The sequence below is a fragment of the Anolis carolinensis genome, chromosome 2 (genome assembly GCF_035594765.1).
Source record: "Anolis carolinensis isolate JA03-04 chromosome 2, rAnoCar3.1.pri, whole genome shotgun sequence".
Taxonomy (NCBI): Eukaryota; Metazoa; Chordata; class Lepidosauria; order Squamata; family Dactyloidae; genus Anolis; species Anolis carolinensis.
The window spans coordinates 268,247,495-268,269,182 of NC_085842.1; the positions used below are offsets into that span (position 1 = coordinate 268,247,495).

The following is a 21,688-nucleotide window of genomic DNA, read 5'->3' on the forward strand; positions in this document are numbered from 1 at the left end:
TTTGAATAGATGTAGACATTTTTAGATCAGCAGTACATTTTATTCCCAGAGTCATAACTTCGCAAATAAGCAGAACTTCTTTTTATCACTTCCTAAGTATGTTTACTTTAAATATTTTTAAAAGGAGAGGAAGATATTTTTGTAACATGCCCCTAGTTTTTACCTTTGATTTTGCCATGGATTGTAGCAAAATCCATAATGTTGGTCCCAAAACCTTCCTTCGATTTGTATATGAGGTAACATAATAAATGAGTATATGTCAAGCCAGTCATAAGTGATTGAAGCTCAAAGCACAAACAGAAGAGCAGCAGGGAAAAAAGAGAGGAGAGGGAAATGACAGAGAAGTTGTGTTAAAAGGGGTTTTTTTGTGTCACGAGCAACCTGAGAAACTGAAGTCACTTCGGGTGTGAGAGAATTGGCCCACTGCAAGGATGTTGCCCAGGGGACGCCCAGATATTTGATGTTTTACCATCCTTGTGGGAGGCTTCTCTCATGTGCCCGCATGGGGAGCTGGAGCTGACAGAGGGAGCTCACCTGTTCTCCCTGGATTTGAACCACCAACCTGTCAGTCAGCAGTCCTGCTGGCACAAGGGTTTAACCCATTGCACTATCAGGGGCCCCATTAAAAAGATAAAAAGAGAACTTTAAGTACTTTTAATAAGATACATCTATATATAAAATGTTTGTTTTACTATGGAGTAAACAACAAAACCACTGAACCAAATCACACCAAATTTGGCCACAAAAGACAGTCATCCCAAATATGTCTTTCAATCAAAAAAACCTAGCAAAATAGTCCAAATTACAGAGAATGAGGAAGAATCTTTCTCTCCCTAACTGCCTGTTAGAAAGGTAGGCCTTTAGCCCCCCCTGCTGCCTTTAGGCCCCGCCCCCTTTGTATCTTAGCAATTCCCTCAGCCAAAATGGCGCCCAGGGCAGAGGCAGAGTGCACTGGCCTGATCCACACTGCCTATAAAATACAGATTATCTGATTTGAACTGGATTTTATGGCAGTGTAGACTTAAGGTCCTTCCACACAGCTATATTATCCATTTATAATCTTATATGTGCTTTGAACTGGGTTATCTTAAGTCCACACTGCCATATAATCCACTTCAGTTGGATTTTATATGTGTCATACTCCAGCCACCTTTGGTTTCTGAACCTGATTCAGAAATGAACTTTGACCAGGATGAAGCTTATTCTGACTTTTTGCCTAGTCCGCAGAGCTCCTTTCAGTTACAGCTGCCGGCTGTTGATAGTTTGGATGCTTCCTTAATTGGGAGAGATACTGGAAATATTACTCCCGTGGCTGAACCAGATGTTCTGAGTTCCCCAGAGAATGTGCCCTTCAACAGAAGGGAGTTTCTGCATCGCCAGAGATCAGAAAAACAAGGGCTCCGAAAGAGTAACCACTTGGCATCTCGAGGGGATTATGGATAAGAAGATTCCCTTGGGAACCTCTGGGGAGTTTGGCTTCCCTTCGTTGTGATCTGATCTAAGTTCCATAAAAGTGTCTTGCACTGTGAACACTTTGCGGTGTCAACGTAGCTATTTCCTAAGCTCCTGATTTTACCAAGCCAAGTTTCCTGTTCCTGGCGGCCAAGCCGAGCCGTGACTCCCGAGTAGACCCGGAGTAAATCCTCTTCCTTGCCTTGTTCCTGAATGAAGTTTGGTCTTAGCTTCGTCTCGTTCCTGCCTTGATATCAAAGACTTCCTAATGAGTTTGGACTTTGTTATTCAGTCTTGCTTCCTTGTTGTTTCCCGCTCAAGAACTTTCCAACAGTTTTGAGCGTGTTTCGGTTTCTGGATTTTGGACTATAATATTGGATATTTCTCTTCAACTCTTTAGACTAATTCATACCTTTTTTCAAAGGACTATTATCCACTCATCCTTTCCACTTATTCATTCCTGAATTTATAATTGTTTTAATAAAGATATTATATGATTATTGGTCTCTGTCTGGTTTCTAGTGCTCACGCTGCCTTGGGGTGCAACAATACAGCTGTGTAGAAGGGGCCTCATATAATCCACTTCTAAGCAGATAATATAAGATTATAAATATAATATAAAATAATTACTGTGGTATAATAATACAGAACAATATAATCTCTAAAACCAGGACAGTAAATAAAGAACAACACTCTGAAAGCATGGAAATTGGGAATTCCAGAAAGAATACAATCAGGGCCAGCTAACACCTCCCAACAAAGGATTCCCCAGGGCAGGAAGCAGACAGGCTTTGAAGCTGCAAGGCCATTAAATGCTAATCAAGGTGCCTAATTGCAGCATTCATACCTGCCACACCGAGACTATTAATTGCTATTCAAACTGGCCAACCAATGATTCTGCAAGGTAGAAAGCGGCTAGGCTTGCAAGTAGCAAGGCTATTCAGTGCTTTTCAACCTGGCCAACCAAGATTTCCCCTAGGTGAAAACCCCCCAGGCTTTGAAGCCACGAGGCTACTCCATCCCATTCAGCCTGGCCTAGCAAGGATGCCCTATGTAGAAAGCGGCCAGGCTTTTAAGCTGCAAGACTATTCAGTGCAGTTCAATCTGGCCAAACAATGATTCCCCTACAAAGGAAGTAGCCAGGCTTCAAAGCGGCTCTTGATTGAAGGTGCTACTCCAGCTATTCCAGAAAACGGCCAGGCTTTGAGGTTGCAAGGCTATTCACTGCTATTCCACCTGGCCAACAAATGATTCCCATAAGCCAAAGCAACATGTGGCCGGGCAAAGCTAGTTATTTATAATCTGAAATATCTCTTTCAGTTGTTAGTTACCCAAGCAATACATCTGATGTGTTAATATAGAAGATGCATATTTCTCATTTATTTACATATATTAAAATTAAGTACATTTATACTATTGAATTCTTTAAATGATACAATTATTTCCAGCATTCAAACACTTTTCTCAATCTAGCATTTCTAAAAGGAAGGTTTACTAAAGCAAATAAGAAATCTCTTGACATTTGCTCTCAATTCAGCAAACTCTTGGAGGAATTACATAAAATATGTAAGAAGAGGTGGTTTTGTTATGAGATTTTCTCAAAATCCCATTAATGAAATATGGAATGTGAAGGTGTACCAATGTGCACCTACTAACTGGAATTGATGTGAAGTTTTCTGTTGGAGGTTGCAACAGAAATTCTAGCGAATGTCTTCTCTTTGCTCAGTTAATGGCACTGAATGTAACTTTCAGGTACAGTCACAATGAGGTACAGGTAATGTTCTCTTTTTCCCCAATGTCTTGTCAGGTCACAGTGTCTTGTCAAGTGCCATTTTTTAAATCTTTCAATCCACACTGGGTACAACTGTGCACTGAAAGTGAAGCCAACCATTCTAACAAAATCATATTTTTGTAACAGGAGGCTAGAAATGAGAAATTTGACTTTAGCATTTAAATCTAGCATGTTGACCATATTGTTTGTGTACATATATCATTGGCTATTTGTTCTATTCTTCTCATAAATGTCATACATATTAATGTTTTAATAGTTCATATTATCTGTTTAAATAGGTGTCCAACTAATTTAGCTTGCGGTCTTTGCCTTGTAAATATTTGCAATATTAGTAATTTTAAAATTAAAGTTCTTTGCTTGAACATATATTCTGCAAATTTCAGTCTGGCCTAGTTATCAGCCTATTGAGTCAGATTTTTTAAACAAAAACTAGCAGTTCGAAAACATGTAAATCTGAGTAGATCAATAGGTACCGCTCTGGCGGGAAGGTAACGGCGCTCCATGCAGTCATGCTGGCCACATTACCTTGGAGGTGTCTACGGACAACACCGGCTCTTCAGCTTAGAAATGGAGATGAGCACCAACCCCCAGAGTCAGACATGACTGGACTTAACGTCAGGGGAAACCTTTGCCTTACCTATAGTTAAAATATAGTGCATTAATTTCCACCACCATTCCAGACTATGTATTCTGTATATTTATACTATTTGATCTGTAATATTTAGTACCCATTTTCCTACACAGAACCTCAAATCTGTAAATGCATTAAAATGCAAATATCTGGTAGTGGTAGCTTTTAGATAATGTCTTACATGGTCTGAATCTCTAAAAAGAGGACTGTGTTTGAACAAAACTATTGTTAATATGCAAATGTATGACGGTGGTAACCAATAGGTCATGTCGTACGTGCTCTGGATAGCCAAGATTTTTGTATTTTTGAACAAAGCTATTTATTTTTCAGTTACCATTTTAAATTGTATTTTATAGAATAATAGCAACAATACTAGTAATAGTAACAACATCATTTACTGCTCTGAAGAGTTTTCAGTCTAAATGTTGATAGTGACAAAGGAAGAAAAGGCAGTATGGAGATGGTGGTACTAAGCAACAAATGTACGTAAACACTGTTAGTTGTATGCACTGAATCTAAGACCTTAAGATATGGGGAGAAACAAGTTACTGTGTGCTTCGAAGTGCAATCTGCCATAAATTCTGTCCCAATACAATCAGAAAAGGTAGATAAATCCTAACAATCCCAAGGCTCACGTCCAGATTGGGTAGTGAAATCACTATGCCATTAGTACAATCGGTCTTTCACTTCTGTGGGTTTCACATTTGTGAATTTGCTTATTTAGTGCCACTTTTGCTTATTTAGTGCCACTGTTGCTTTTCTATTTCTTTCCATGACAGCCAGAAATAGGATGTAGCTTTCTCTTTAGTGTTCTCTTCTGCCAGAAGAAGTGGCACTTGATAAATATTTGACTGCCTCGGCTCTATAAAGGCATTAAGTTGTTTCAAGGAAATAGCTAATTCTTTAGTCCTTGGGTTTCACATATTATATTTTATATAACATAAATGCTCAGAAATATTCTTAAATAATGAGTTTGGCTTTAGGGTTTTAAAAATCTTAGCTTTTTTTAAAGCACAAAAACATATTTTAATGGTTCAATTTCATTTCTGCCAAAAGAACACTTGGTCTTCTCTGAAGGTTCTAGCTGTCATTTTATGAAACCAATGAAAACCTGCCTTTCTGGTTTATAGTGTTGTTGCTGATCTATTAAGCATGGTCTTATGACTCATTTTGAACAATTCTTTGTTCGCTCTTGAAAGTATAACTGATGGTATTTCAAATAAACCTGCTCCCTCTGAGAATGCAACCCTTTAGCAAGTTTGGTCTTACTATCTCAATAGCTGGCTTATATGCATCTCTACCCCTCCCTGGCTCTGGCTCTTTCTTAGGCTCTCTCTGATAGAGTTTAGTATCCATTTTGTTGTACAGATAGCTGACTTTGTCACAGAATATAATCTTCCAACACATTATAAAACTACTCTTCTAGTAGTTTGGCTTTATTAAAAGAGGGTGTTCATTGGAGACATGCATTATTCATGGGAGGAATACTGTCCACACTCAGCTTTATCTCATTGAGTCATATGTCTACCGCTTAGTTATTAATAATGCAAACCACAACAGTTTGTCACAAGTCAGAGTATGCTTCAGCACTCTTTTGTTTTCTTTTTCGGTATAAACCTACTATGTCAGATATGTGCCAGACTGGCTACTTACTAATGTAATGTTTTAAGACATTATATCACATTGGTACTGCATAAATACTGTTACAATGTTACAGAGGAAATGAAAATTGCTGAGCATCAGTTCAAATACTGTAAGATGTTAGCTGTGTGTTTCTTGAATGAAGGGAATTTATGCAGTGATGTATTGCATAGATCCAACAGATTTTGTCCTAGAAGCAGTGTTCTGAGAGGTTTGTTGAGAATATATTAGGTGAAATTAACTTAAGTGTCAGGCCATATTGAACTAAAATATTTATTTCACAACCACAGACAAAAGTAAAAACTCACAAATGTCTTTTTCTTCCTGTTTGCACTGAGTAGCTTTTATAAGAAGTGGGAAGAAATTTTTGAATCATGATTAAGGGAGAGGCTGTAGCTGAGTGAAGTTGTACATGCACGGAATACAGAAAGGTCTTGGTTCTTTGGGTCTTTGGCATCTCTGGTTAAAATAAGATAATTTAGCAATTGATGGAAAAGGTCACGGCCTGGGAATACTGAAGCACCCTTAAAAATTGTTGCCTGTGTATTACCTCGTTACATGACATGTAGCACCTGTTGAAATTCTCTCTTTTGCATAATAATTAGAGACAGAGGAAACTGCTGCAGCTTTCAATCTGGCAACTGTAAGGAATATATGGACAAATAGTTCAAACTGATAATAAGACCCATGCATTAATATCCACTTTTATAAATTTAATTTGCTTTAAATTCTGGTTTATGCTGTGGTAATTATTTAATTGAAGACTAAATTCTTATCTATAATTTAATTTCTTATTTTCATATTAATATTTATTACATATTAATTATTGCCTTGAGATTTGAGGAAAATGATGTAAGAGTTAAATTTAGCAGAAAAGTCTCTGTGCTTTGTGAGGGTTATCTTTAAATGTAATGTTACCTTCCACATCCAAACAATGGTAGTTTGCATATGTTTTATTCCTGACTGATTTCCTTTTCTTCCATATTCTTGGCTCACTGGCATAGTAGTTCCTTTTTTCCTCATATTTGTCTCTGTGTTCTAGATTTTAAATGAAGAAGAAGAAAAGATGAGAAAAAAACATTGTTTAATTTCCAGGGTTGAGGGACTTCTGCATTATTGTTATTCAGATGGTGAAAATTTCATTGCTAACCTTTAAATGTCTACATCTATGTAAATACAGATAGGGAAAGGAATGCAAATAAAAAAGAATGAAAATGTGGCCTGGGAAAAATGGGGGATGCCTCTTGTCACTGAAAATCATAGACAGAGGTAGAGGTGAGACGCTCTCACCCCATTACCCCATTTTGGCCGAACCAGAGAAAGAAAGACAGCCTTCCCTCCTTCCTCATCATTGGGGATAGTGTACACTATGGAGACTGCTGTGGTGAACATAAAGAAGGAATGGGAACAAGAATGCTGGGACGAAGGAATGAGTAGCAGTTGGAACAGCAGCTTTTGGCGTAGAGCTCTTAAGTGCAGAATCTTTGGTTGGTTCAGTGCTTATGGTAAAGTTGTCCCTGGTTGTATAATCGGTCCATTATATTTCTTTAGGAATCCCCAAAATCATGCTGGAGGATCTAGAGATTCTTAAAAACAATCTTTTAGACATCTCTAGGTCATCCCGTGTGATGTTTTGGTCAGCCTCCAGTAGAAGTTGAGATTGCTGGAGGACCTGGAGATTTCCAGGTTGAACCAGTTCTAGTACTGAGAGAAAGGTAGGATATAAATTAAAAATAAATGAAGTTGTTGATGCATGATCTATCTTAAGCAGTTTTACACAACTACAAAATGTGGATGTGGGACACCCCCACCTCCCACAGCCATCCTTTGTGGGTGTGAAATATCAGAGTCAACAGTGCAGAAAAATATTCAATCCAAGAGATCAGTCACGGCTTCCAATCTGTTGTTTGAATTGTCCCTTCCTAATTAAAAGTTGATTATTTAACTAAGTGTATTTGCTCAACATTTTCTACGAAGCAACTAGAGTGAGCATGAAGGTTTTTTCTCCCTTGTCATTTAGATTTTAGTGAAAGACCTGGGAGTCTGTTTCTGATTAAACAATCTCTTTTGGTAGTCAAAGTTAGCTGAATGCATGAATGCCACCGTGCAGTTTACAAAAGAATGAACACTTGTATTAAAGGACTCTGTACATTCTTTCCCACAGAAGTCAACGAAAGGGTCGGTTGTCCTAGGCTACGTATTCCGGCATTTAAACCTTGTGGAGATAGATTACTTTGGACTGCGTTATTGTGACAGAAGTCACCAGACGGTGAGTAGAAACACAACAGACAAATTTTCCAAACATCATACTGCTAGCAACCCTTTTTTCTAATCATATTTTAAATTGCCCTGCATGTTGTCCACAAGTTAATCTTTAAATCACCTAAAGTTGAACTGTCATGTTTCTATGGAAATAAATACTTCTGTCAGGTATTCTTTTTCCTGCCCTGACAATCTGTTGTGTAGAAATTCCTTTTTCTCTTCAGATTAGTAGACTTTTGAGAAACAGGAAAAAAACCCTAATAGCTCTACTTGGTTATGGTGTGATTGCAAGAAGCTTGAAATAAAAGCATAAGTAGTTATGTAAAATATTATTAAAAGTGTGAAACAAGCCTTGATGGGCAGGACCCAACAGATTTCCTCTTTGATTGAATTGCTTCTATCAGAAAAAATTGCATTAGAGCAGCCTCTCCACCAATAATCTGAAATAGAATTTTAGGAAAAGATGATTTTGGAGGTGTAGAAAGTTGCAGAACGTGGTGGTGATGATAGAAAGTCAATTGTGTATTATTTATCTTAACCTGTCACTTGATTCTTTGAATAAAATTATAATTACAGTAATGAAAATGAATTATAATCAACTTTGCCATAATCACACACATTCTCCATGATTCAAATTGGAAATTAGCTTGCATTCAGTTATCTGAAGATTTCTTTGTTTACTACAATTTGATTATTGAAATACAGTTGTCATTGTGAAAACAGAGAGATCCTCAGCTGTTTTAGGGACAGTGTAGATATGTTAATTTTTTATAGCAAGAAGTTAAGAACAAAGTTTTTTTTGCCTGTAATAACTATGATTTTAATTCACTACTTTTCAGTGGAATGGAAAAGGGTTTTCTTCCTGTGCTCAATATTGTGAGTAATTGTTGACCCAATCTAAGCAATGGTAGGGGAAAAAGGAAGAGTCACATAGGTGGCTGTTGTAGGAGTTACTTTGTCTTTTTTGAATTTTTGCATTTTTCTCAGAATTGCTAAGATGCAGTATCTGAACTGGCCACTTGGGAAACAAAATAGCCTGACTTTTTTGAGTTCTTTTAATTTTCAAATCATGAATGATTGAATCTGTGGATACATAATTCATGAATACATAGAGCCTGACTGTCCTTTAATAGAAAAAATTAGTAACAACAACCACTGCTTTGTAATGAGTAGTTACTCAGCAAACTATCTTTCTCAACTATGGCAACAATAAAGTTGCCTGTTGAGTGATTAGAGTAATAATGAGTAATATAACAAATTCCTATTGGACAGTATACTTTTGATACACCAGAATTTACCCATCGGTCTGAATCTCCCCACCTTTCTGTACTATTATGTTTGGGGTTTATGTATTTGATTTATCTCTGTTACATGTCAGATTTACCTGTACCTGACATTTTGATGTTTGCCATACATGTTGGAAACCACTCTTAGTTCCTTTGGGGACATAGGGCGGTCTACAAATAAAGTACAGCAGGGAACTGATAGCACAAATTACCTGTTGGTAAAAAGGACAGGAAATGACCCAGTTTCTTGTCCTCCATTTCTATTGTTTGGTCAAATGATTGGAACTATTAATAATACTCCAGTCTTAGTTGAATTTGTACAATCTTGATTGCATGCTGGAAACTCTTCTGTGGTTGTTATACATGGTTCTTGAATATGAAATGGTACACATGTCTCTGCCAACAGATTTGTGTGGAGTGGGCATGCAAATCATGCTAGCTTTGAGTGTATATAAATTGAGTGCTTTGCTTTGTATGAGATGCTCACAATTGCTGATGCATGAACTGTCATGAGCCAAACCTTTTACAAATCCATTGAATTAAGACAAATCCCTCCCTGATGTTTAGGTGTTTTCTTGCAAAACCTGAATGAATACATTGCCTTATTTATTTCTGGGATCATTGAAATTTTCTTTTCATTTCTTTAATGTGCTTTTTTTTCGTGTCAGGAGCAACCAGAGTTGCTTCTGGAGTGAGAGAATTGGCCGTCTGCAAGGACGTTGCCCAGGGGACGCCCGGATGTTTTGATGTTTTATCATCCTTGTGGGAGGCTTCTCTCATGTCCCCGCATGGAGCTGGAGCTGATAGAGGGAGCTTATCCGCACTCTCCCCGGGTGGGATTCGAATCTGGCAGCTTTCAGGTCAGCAACCCAACCTTCAAGTTACGAGGCTTTTATCCCCTTGGCCACCAGGGGCTCCCTTTAATGTGCTGAATGATGTGACAATTCATCCTCTTCTTTGCTTGTGAAACCTTGTTTTTTCTTTCTTGCACAGAAATCTCTGCATATTTTCTGTTTGAATAATGTAAAAATACATTTATGAATATTTTCATTACATAAACATACATTAATTAATGTATGAATTCATTTTTAACTGATTCAATATTCATTCTGGACTTTCATTATCAACTTAATTCCATTATTACATTACTAATTAATTACTTGATTGCTTGATTGAGAGACAGAGAGACTAAAGCACCAGTGCATTCTGATACTTTAGTCAATTCCAAGGTTTACAGGCTTTAAAGCAAACAAGTTTTTAAGGTCAGCTTCGAAGGGAGTGTGATCTTGTTTGCATTCAGATGGCCTACATATATTCTGCAACAGACACCACATAAAGGTCTTTGATCTGTCTGAGGAAATTGAATTTTGAATCTTATAAACTTGAAATATTTGCTTGGATGCACATTGGAACCAGTAATAAAGTAATAATTATAGATGGATTTTTTCAGCTTCATTCTGTTATAGGTTGAGCGTCCTTTGTTTGGAATACTGAATTCTGAAATACAGTGTTCCCTCACTTATCACAAGGGTTACGTTCCAGGACCATCCACAAAAAGTGAAAATCCGCGAAGTAGGGATACTATATTTGTGTTGTTTATAATCTCCCTGGCAAGTAGCGTCTCTGTCTGCCGCTGCCTTGTGAGGCGAAAACAAAGCTGCTTCAGCCTCCTTTTCTCTCCCTTCGGCTTCTCCTTCCTTCCTTCCTTAGGCTTCTCCTTAGGAAGGATGTGGAAAGAGGGATTCATAATATTATTTTATGATTTGTACTATTATTTTAGTGTTTATTAAAAAACCGCAAAACAGTGAATTGCGAAAAGCCAACTGCGAAGTAGTGAGGGAACACTGTACTCCAAAAACCAGAATGGTCCACATGGGTGACTGAATTAGTTACACCTTTGCTTTCTAATGGTTCAATGTATGCAAATTGTTTATTGCACAAAATGATATAATGTACTGTATAAAAGTACCTTCTAACTATATGAATATGGTATATATGAAACATAAATGAGTTTAGACTATGGACCCTTCTTCAATATATCTCATTATATACATGTATGCAAATACAAGTATTCCAAAATCCAAATCTCTGAAATCCACAACACCTCTGGTCACAGGCATGTCAGATAAGAGATATGCAACCTGCAATGCTTTTAGCATAAACTTAAATTGCAATTTAATATATATTTAATTGTTGAAATCCTCTCCTCTAACATAAATGTGCTTGAATTAAAACTTTTAACCTTATCAATAATTAATTAACTATTATCTGTCCTGCCTTGGGCCCCATCTACACTGACAGCTTAGGTGAGTGTAAATGAGGATTGGCCAGAGCATAGAAACAAAAGAACGTGTTGGAGAATTTAGTGAACAGGAACGATGAAATGGCCGTATGGGACTATACTGTTTTCTCGGCCTGTTTGTTATTACTCATAAATATTATACATTGGTGTACCCTTTTGAAGGTGAAATGCTGATGATCACTGTATTTTGTTAAGGTTTGTTATTATGATTGTGATGTTTTTTCCATGTCTTCCATCATATCAATTCCTTTTTGAAGATTTAGTAATGCAACACAAAAGCTAAAATAGCTTAAAAGAAAAGGGAATATCTACATATGCTTTAAAATTTAGATGTTTATTAATATGAGGGTCTTGAGCAGGTTGCTCAAATCTATCTTGTATATAAAGACAGATTTTTGTCTTCTGATTTCTCTGCTGTGTTGTTTAAAGTTTAAATCAAAGTGGGATCTGCAATGTATTTTTCTTGCATTTAGGTGATTTGTTAACTCTGCCATTTCTTGTAATGTGTTTGTGAGTGATTGCCATATAATTATTTGAAAAATAAGCAGTAGCATTACCTTTTGTTATTGTGAACATTACTACGCTTTGTTTTTTAAAAGTGCTTTGTTGTGTACTGTACTGTGTCTTATGATGCTTTTCTTTTATTTTTCTTGATATATCTTTTCAATTATTTTAATGTTAGCTTTTATTACATTTTAATGCTAATCTTTCGTATGGTATGTAGGGTGTTTGGGTATATATGGAGTATGTGTTGTACGTGTAGGTTGTATGCTGCTATGAATCCCAAAATTTTGGGGAATGCACAGGATATAATTAAAACAAATAATCATTAGAATAGGTAGCTTCATTATCAGGGGCTTTCTTAACTGAAGTATGCCTGAATTAATTATAGTACTGAATTAGCTGTAGACCATTAATACAAATACCGTATATACTCGAATATAAGCTAAGTTTTTCAGCCCTTTTTTAAGGCTGAAAAACACCTCCTCGGCTTTTATTCGGGTGAAGGTTCTGGTAGGAAGGCATGGGGCTGAAAGAAGAGCTTCTTTCTGTTCAGAACTCTCACCTCCCTGCTCAGCAACCTAGCTTTCCTTGCTTTCCTCCTCCCTCGCCCTGTGTGTGTCTTTTCCTCCCTTTCCCTCCTGCTGCTGCTGCCGCTGCCGCTGCTGCCCGGGATCCAAGGTCTGGAGGTAGATCCCACCCTTGACTGCTTTCTTTTCTTCTTTCCTGCCTGAGAGATCTGCTCAATCTTTCCTTGATTCCTGGCTTCAGTCCTGGCTGGGAGATCAGCTTCGTTGCTTCCCCTTTCTGGTCTGGCTTTCTCTCTCTCTCCCTCCCTCCCTCTCCCTCCCCCTCCCTCCCTCCCCTCCTCCCTCCCCCTCTCCCTCCCCCTCTCCCTCTCCCTCTCCCTCTCTCCCCCTTCCCCTCCCTCCCTCCCTCCCTCCCTCCTTGATTCCTGGCTTCTGTCCTGGCTGGGAGATATGCTCCGTTGCTTCTCTGTCTGTTCTGGCTCCCCCCCCCCCCCCACTTGATTCCTGGCTTCAGTCCTGACTGGGAGATCGGCTTCCTTGTTTCCCTCTCTGGTCTGGCTCTCCCTCTCCCTCTCTCTCTCTCTCTCTCTCTCTCTCTCTCTCTCTCTCTCTCTCTCATTCTCTCCCTCCCTCCCCCCCCTCTCTCTCCTTCCTTCCTGGCTTCAGTTCTGGCTGGGAGATCTGCTCCCTTGCTTCCCTCTCTGGTCTGGCTTTCCTTCTCAATCTCTCCCTCCTTGATTCCTGGCTTCAGTCCTGGCTGGGAGATCTGCTCCCTTGCTTCCCTCTCTGGTCTGGCTTTCCTTCTCAATCTCTCCCTCCTTGATTCCTGGCTTCAGTCCTGGCTGGGAGATCTGCTCAGTTGCTTCCATCTCTGGTCTGGCTCCCCCCCCCCCTCTCCTTCCTTCCTAACTTATTTTACTCTTATTATTATTATTATTATTACATTTATTATTTTACTCTATCATTATTATTACATTTATTATTTTACTCTATCATTATTATTACACAAGTGTGTGCTTTCCACTTACGTAATCATGAAACCAACAGGAAACTGAAAGTAACCTGGGGAGGCCAAGAGCTCGAACACTATTTCCATCTTAAATATCTTAGTGTCACCTTAGATTGAACACTGACATATAGGAAACACTGCATGAACACCAAGCACAAAATAGCTGCATGCAATAACATCCTGCGTAAACTTACTGGCAGTGCATGGGGTGCAGACCCAAAATTAATAAGAACATCAGCCCTAGCCTTGTCTTTCTCAAATGCTGAGTACGCCTGTCCTGTCTGGCAGAAGTCTGTCCATGCAAAGCAAGTGGACATAGCACTGAACAAAACATGTAGAATAATCACAGGATGCCTTAAACCTACACCTGTTGATAAACTCTACAAGTTAGCTGGCATTGCCCATTCTGATGTGCGATGGGAAGTTGCTGCTAACGGTGAGAGAAATAAGGTTGAAGATTGTGAAAGCCACCCACTGCATGACTATCAGCCTCCTCCCAGTAGACTCAAGTCAAGGAGGAGCTTCATGAGAACCACTCCTCCTCTTAACGTTCCCCCCAGCAACAGCAGTGGTGTCCCTCTGGGCAGCTAAACCAGGCAATCCCAACTGGATGGCCCCCCATGAGGGTCTGCCTCCAGGGGCAAACCAAGAATGGGCAACTTGGAAGTCCCTAAATAGACTGAGAAGCGGAGTGAGCAGATCAAAAGACAACCTGGCAAGATGGCACTACCTGGAGGAATCCTCCACCTTGTGTGACTGTGGAACAGAACAAACAACTCCTCATATGTATGCTTGCCCACAATGCCCTGGCTCATGCATGGAGGAGGAGTTGTTCAAAGCTACAGACAATGTGATTGCTGTTGCCCACTTTTGGTCTAAAACTATTTAGCTGTTTGTGATTCCTTTATTTTATCGCTTTTAAACTTATTTATTATGCAATGCTTTTGACACAAAATAAATAAATTACATTTATTATTTTACATTATTATTATTATTATTATTATTACATTTATTATTTTACTCTATCATCATTATTATTACATTTATTATTTTACTCTATCATTATTATTACATTTATTATTTTACTCTATTATTATTACATTTATTATTTTACTTTATCATATTATTAAATGTATTATTTTACTCTATCATTATTATTATTATTACATTTATCATTTTACTCTAGTATTGTTATTCTTACATTTATTATTTTACTCTATTATTGGAAGGATACGTAAGCACATTTACATTGAAGAAGGTTAGAATAATGATTGAATCAGAGTTGGACAATCTTATCTTAAATTACAGTTTTATGTAAATATTTTTTAAAAAACCTTTAACGTATTGATGTCTCAATTAATGTAATTTTATTGGTATCTATATTTATTTTTGAAATTTACCAGTAGCTGCTGCATTTCCCATCCTCGGCTTATACTCAAGTCAATAAGTTTTCCCAGTTTTTTGAGGTAAAATTATGTGCCTCGGCTTATATTCGGGTTGGCTTATACTCGAGTATATACGGTACAATTACAGATTTGTTGTGTAAGATTTCTCATCATTCCCAAATGAGCAACCACTTTTTAAAATAGTAAAATACCCAATGCATTTAAAAATAATTCATATAAGGTTATTCTTACCATAGCAAAGCAATTCCCTTGCTCTTCTAGTACATTAATATAGTGTCTATGTATTGAAATTTAATAGTGAATGTTTATGGTTATTCCCTCAGTTCTGGCTGGATCCTGCAAAAACCCTTACGGAACATAAGGAACTCATAAATAGTATGTATATAATTCATTCTTCATAAAAAACAATCTAATGATGGAGAAGCCTAGAAAACATTATATTTCCAGAAAGTCTGATAGATTTAAAGTCCCTCAACGATCCACTAATATGGCTTATATATAGCAAATTCCATTTTTTATTTAACCAATTTTTACCGCTTTTTTTTCCTAGCCCATTTTCACATATATTTCTGTGCCTAAACTGTTGGCAGTACTAGAACTTTTGAAGTCTTGAAATAATAGTACTTCATATAAACTAGGATTTGGTTTCTTTTTTCAATGTTAAACTTGCTTTTAAAAAGGAGTTAGTTCATAAATGTGGGATGTAACTTTGAAACTGTGGCAAGCAGAATTTGCAGGGTAATTTCCCCAGTAGGTAGAGGATCTCATAGGGCATGGGATTGTGCAGCAAGGGAAGAGGTTGATGGAAAAGTCCCTTCATATTGTAGTTACTTGAATGCAATTGCAAACCTTTAATCTCGAACACAAAATCTACTGACATTGGGATTATCAAATAAATTTGAGTTTATATGCACACTCCCATCCCTCTCCTCCATTTTAGCCATCTGTGTATTCAAGTGAAGGCTTACAGGATCTTTCAGAAGTTCAGGCAGTCTCCTAGTCACAAACATCCTACTTACAAATGATTCATAGTTACAAACTGGGGTGAGACAACAGGAAAAATCTTCTTCTAGGTAGGGACATTCGCTCCTGAAAGAATTATCATGGGGAAAAGGTGTCTCCAGCTTTATCTCCAATCCTTATTTCTACAACAAGTTATAATTTTCAAAATCCAATTATCACAGGGACAGAAAGTGATATGAACTCTGCTGAACAAGTGCACAGACAATAAACTAAACACCAAAAAGGTGTTAACCCTTCCCTATGCTATCCAAAACTCATGTGTATACATACCGTGTTTCCCTAAAAATAAGACAGTGTCTTATATTAATTTTTGCTCCCAAAGACATGCTAGGTCTTATTTTCAGAGGATGTCTTAATTTGCTCCTTCCTCCTCCACCGAGGAAGGAGCACTGAGGCTGTTAGGAATTGTGGGAGTAGAAGTCCAAAACACCTGGAGGGCCCAAGTTGGTCCATGCCTAATTTAGCTGCTAGGCCTCCCTCTAGTCACGCCAATTTTTACCTCAGAGCAGAGCCTAGGCTAGAGCGCACGAGCAAAAGGAAAGGGAAAGGGGGGAAGGGCCCTGTGGTTAAAATGGTGCTGGTTCGGGGGCGGGCTCGTGCACTCTAACCCAAGCCTCTGGAGCATTCTATGGTCCTGAGGGCGTGTGCATCCCTGGCGGGACCTTGGCCGGTGCTGCTGGCAGCAGCTCCCGCTTCTTGAGGCGAATGAGCGGGCATGCCCTAGCCTCCTCCACCTTCGTGCGAGGTTTCTTTCCGGTGCCGAGGCCTAGGCTCTGCTCTGAGGTAAAAATGGGCACGATCAGAGGGAGGCCTACCAGCTAAAACAGGTATGGACCAACTTGGACCCTCCAGGTGTTTTTGACTTCTACTCCCACAATTCCTAACAACCTCAGCGTGCCTTCGGAGGCAGCTGCTCCCTCCTAGGTCTTACTTTCGTGGGGTGTCTTATATTTGGCAAGTCACAAAAACCTCTAGGATGTCTTATTTTCAGGGAAACATTTGGCTGGAGCTACACTTAAAAAATGTACCTGTTCTGTTTTACATGCAAATTCATCTTAAGAACAAACGTACAGAACATATGTTGCGTGTAACTTGGAGACTGCCTGTATTCCCTTCTATTTTACTTTTCCATGTTTTGAGAATGCAAGTTTGTTTTTTGTCGACTTAGTTTTTCTTCCACAATAAAAATATTTTGCACCTTTTTGGTGATGAGTATTTTGTGTACACAAGCAGTGATAATGCCAATGAATCCATTTTAATTCCATGTTGTAATGCAAAAAAAAAAGTTGAAACAATTAAACAAGGTCGGATACTTATGGAAAACACTGTAAATGTGTTTAGGGCTTCAGTTATTTGCTTGTGTGTTTCAAAATTAATTAGCTTTCTTATTTCTAATAGCTGGTCCACCTTATACTCTGTACTTTGGTGTTAAATTTTATGCAGAAGATCCATGCAGACTAAAGGAAGAAATCACCAGGTAGAGTATTAATCAGATGTAACTTTTAGCAATATGGTGGAGCAGGCACTATTAAAGTAGTATGAACATTGATGTTTTCTAATAAGAGAAGGAGGGATGGGACAACTTGGGGGGGGGGTCTGATTTCTGTGTTTAAAATTTCTGAAAAAAGTTTCTGGAAAATCCCAATAACGTTCAATGGTGTTAATGATCTGCGTTAAATTGAAAGTTAAGTTTGCTTGGAATGTGTCCATAGTTTTCCACTGATTCAGAAAAGGATTCCTTTTTCGTCTGAATCATTTTGAGAATTATATTTTACTACAGCATACCTGATTCTAAAGACCTTTTATTATTCTCCCATAACTTCTATAATTATTCTAACCTACTGAGGGGGGTCGGGGTGAGGGGGGAGAAAAACTAATTTATTTTCAAGGGATCAGTTGAGATAAAACATAACAGAGCTTTAAAATGAAAATTTGTACTTCTTTCTGTATTAAATAGTGATTTTAATCAGTTTCCTGAGATTCATAAAGACTTGACAATCAGATATGATTGTTCTGCATGTTATGTGGTCTTATTTAGTTTGCAACATTCACCCTGTTCAAGCAAACTCAACCAGCATTTTGGTCTGATGTGTTGGGAGCACAGCATGGATTGCATGATCTAGTAATGCAAAAAAAAAAAAATTACGTTGACTGCATGTGAAATGTGTACGTAATCTGCTATGCTTACAGTCTATAGCTCTGTGTAAAGAGGATCATTTCTACAGTGTAGTGACTTTTCTTCTTCTACAAATATTATGAAGTAACCCTGCTCTAGCAGGTGGGAACCTGATGCAGCAGAGAAGGAGAGAGTCCTAATAAGGAAATGAGCCCATTTTCTTATTGAAGTTGTTTCATCTAGCCACATAGGATGGTAGAACTGAATGGATCAGATATCCAGCAGCTTTGATTTAATTGATTTTCATTTGTGATTGTTTTAAAAGAAAGAAATGTGTTCATAAATATTCTGGTCCTACAGCTGGGTTGTTCTAAGAAAAGTGGATTTCAAAAAAGAACACATTCTTGAAAGAGTCAAACATTGTAGAAGACTCCTAGCATCTTTCTTAAACCACAATTCCCAGGATTATTTCAGGGGAACAACGATAATTAAGTTGGTGTCAACTTGATTTAGATCACTAGATGTATCCTAAGGCTACTGATAGCAATGTCAACCTTCACTACTTAATTCCATCATAAATTCACAGCAGCAGGCTGTAATCTATATTGAAACTCCTTTTATAGCGGGCAGGTGAACTGTGCGTTCTCTTTTTTACACTTAATCCCCTTTGCATTTACAATGAAGATTCAAATGAAACAATATTCAATTACCAACAATTTCCTTTGGAAACAAATCTAAAAGTGATTTCTATTAACTAAAGATGTAATAGTGAAGTACACTCCTTATAATCTTTACAGGTTAATTGCATGTCCTCTTTTTTTTAGGTATCAGTTTTTTTTACAGGTGAAGCAAGATGTCCTGCAGGGGCGTTTGCCCTGTCCCATCAACGTTGCTGCCCAGCTGGGATCCTATGCAATACAGTGTATGTGGTTTAGGTCAACTGATACTGTATTTCGTTCATGCTGCTTCATTTGCTTATTTATAGAATTTCTTTTCATTTGTAAAAATGTCACAGTGAATTTGTAACACCACTGTAAAATAACAAAGCAATCTGGCAAAAACATCTTATTTCAGCTTATTAGAAAATTCTGAATATATCACACTCTCCAACTATTCCAATTTGGCAGAGACATTCCCAGTTAATCCTCTGCTATCCCACATTTTCAGCTACTTTTTAAACATCCCAGATTCTGTCTCTTCCTCCCACTTTACCTCTTTGGGTGAACCTACACCATTAATGCAGTTTGACATCACTTTAACTGGCATGGCTCCATGCAATTTAATCATAGACATTGTAGTTTAATGACATACTAGCACACTTTAGTAGAGAAGGCTTAAGACCTTCTAAAACTACAACTCCCATGTTTCTGTAGTATTGAGCAATGACAGTTAAAGTGATGTCAAACTTTATTAATTCCACAATGTAGATCAGGGGTCCTTAACCTGGTGTCCCCAGATGTTTTTGGCTTACGACTCCCAGAAATCCCAGCTAGTTTACCAGCTGTTAGGATTTCTGGGAGTTAAAGGCCAAAAACATCTGGGGACCCCAGGTTGAGATCCACTGATGTAGATGAATCCTTTGTCTTCTCTTAGTTCAGTTGTTATAAACTAAGTTCAAGCATTGGGGGGGGGGGGGGGCAGAATCTTGCACTTCCCATAGGCTCAGGCAAAAGCAAATTTCTGCAGGCTGTCCTAGCTTGCCTTGAATGCAATCTGGATGTTGCTTGACCATGTGTGTCGCAATTTTCATTGGTGTAATGTTGGAGCGTACGGTTATTAAATACCACAGTGTTGAAACCTGATGTACAGAAGGAAGATCATTTTAGAGGGAGTAAACTATCAGAAAGAGAGCCTGTGTCTATATTACTGTTAAATGGACATAATGTTTATCTCCCCTAAAAATCAAAATGGCTTGGAATGTTTTTATAGGAGGGGCATTCTTGAAGTTACAGGAATTGGATTACATAGGAATTGCATAGTTGCAGCAAATAGGGCAGATTTAATTATACAGTAGAGTCTCACTTATCCAACATAAACGGGCCGACAGAACGTTGGATAAGCGAATATGTTTGATAATAAGGAAAGATTAAGGAGAAGCCTATTAAACACCAAATTAGGTTATGATTTTACAAATTAAGCACCAAAACATTATGTTATTTATTTATTTATTTATTTACAGTATTTATATTCCGCCCTTCTCACCCCGAAGGGGACTCAGGGCGGATCACATTATAACACACATAGGGCAAACATTCAATGCCCATAAACACATCAAACAGAGACTGAGAGACACACGCAGAGGCAAGTTAACGTTCTTCTGAGGGGATGTTCGATTCTGGCCACAGGGGGGAGCAGCTGCTTCATCATCCACACTGACGGCACTTCCTCATTCCAGGTCGTAAATTAGTTAATCTTGCCTCCCCACTTTAGTGGTACCTTATCTCCTACTTGATAGATGCAACTATCTTTCGGGTTGCTAGGTCAGCAACGAGCAGGGGCTATTTTTTTTTATACAACAAATTTGACAGAAAAAGTAGTTCAATACGCAGTAATGCTGCATAGTAATTACTGTATTTACGAATTCAGCACCAAAATATCACAATGTATTGAAAACATTGACTACAAAAATGCGTTGGATAATCCAGAACGTTTGATAAGCGAATGTTGGATAAGTGAGACTCTACTGTATTTAGAAATTAGAATTGTAGTGAATTTAATCTGGTGACCAGAAAAATGTTTCTATTTGGCAAAATTATAGAGGGGTATCAGTGTTAGTTCTGTTACAGTAAAGATGCATGCACATGTACACACAGTGAGTCTTGAGTCCCCTTTAAAGACTAAAAGATTTGTGGTGGCATTTGCTGTTGTGGATTTAAATCCGCCTCATCAAGTTGCACTCCTTGTCTTTGTTTTCATATGACTTATGTAACTTCCATAGAATGAGTACTGAAAGCCTTTTTTTCTGTGTGTACTTGTATAGCTGAGCTTGGAGACTATGATCCATACAAGCACACTACAGGTTACGTTTCAGAATACCGGTTTGTTCCAGACCAGAAAGAAGAGCTGGAAGATGAAATAGAACGGATACACAAAACACTCATGTAAGAACTTGTTTTTATTAACTAATGTTGCATAGGAAATTACACAGAAAATGCATTTCATGGTTGTGAAAGGGGAAGAAATATTCCTTGCTATTTTAAATCTGCCTTTATGTAGAGTTTGTTTTTCTCTCCCCCTGAAATTAAACATAAATATAACCCAGTACAATATATCCTGGCACTTTTATGTCCAATATATACATTGTACTTGATTGGCATTATTTTATAGTATCTTCAACTTCCATTAACATTGTTATTACATAATATGTATGGATAAATGTAAAAGGACACAGGAAGATTATCTAGCCCCATTGAAATAAACAGATATTACCTATCATAACAAAGGGAGGTAGAAATGAAGCAAAAGGTTTCAGTATTAAGAGCAGACTTTACAAAACTTTAGCGGTGCTTAGAATATTCAAGATAAAGCAGTTTAGCCATCAGCATAGTTTGGCAGACATTTGCATTTCTTAATACAGGTGAGAGAAGAAAGGCATATTTGAAAAATGAGTCATGTAAATAAGTTATGGATTGTGTAACCCAAAAGGAGCAGAGACAAATGTACTCAATATCAGTGTTTGCAGAAACGCTGAGGAGATTACTCTCAATCAGGATTGATGGCTGATGTGTACCACTTGT

The 21,688-nt window shown here is 37.9% G+C and overlaps 1 protein-coding gene across 10 annotated transcripts in view; it reads left to right on the forward strand.

Moving 5' to 3' along the window:
• Positions 1-21,688, forward strand: part of epb41l4a (erythrocyte membrane protein band 4.1 like 4A) — a 205,522-nt gene that overhangs the window by 113,971 nt on the left and 69,863 nt on the right. For 7 of the 10 annotated variants that reach the window (XM_062972183.1, XM_062972185.1, XM_062972184.1 and 4 more), the window contains 5 exons: positions 7,681-7,785; positions 15,136-15,187; positions 17,234-17,312; positions 18,776-18,873; positions 20,932-21,052. In XM_062972183.1, the coding sequence (XP_062828253.1) occupies positions 7,681-7,785; positions 15,136-15,187; positions 17,234-17,312; positions 18,776-18,873; positions 20,932-21,052 (455 nt within the window). The remainder of the gene's footprint in view (positions 1-7,680; positions 7,786-15,135; positions 15,188-17,233; positions 17,313-18,775; positions 18,874-20,931; positions 21,053-21,688) is intronic. The other 3 variants (XM_062972186.1, XM_062972187.1, XM_062972188.1) reach the window with 1 other exon arrangement.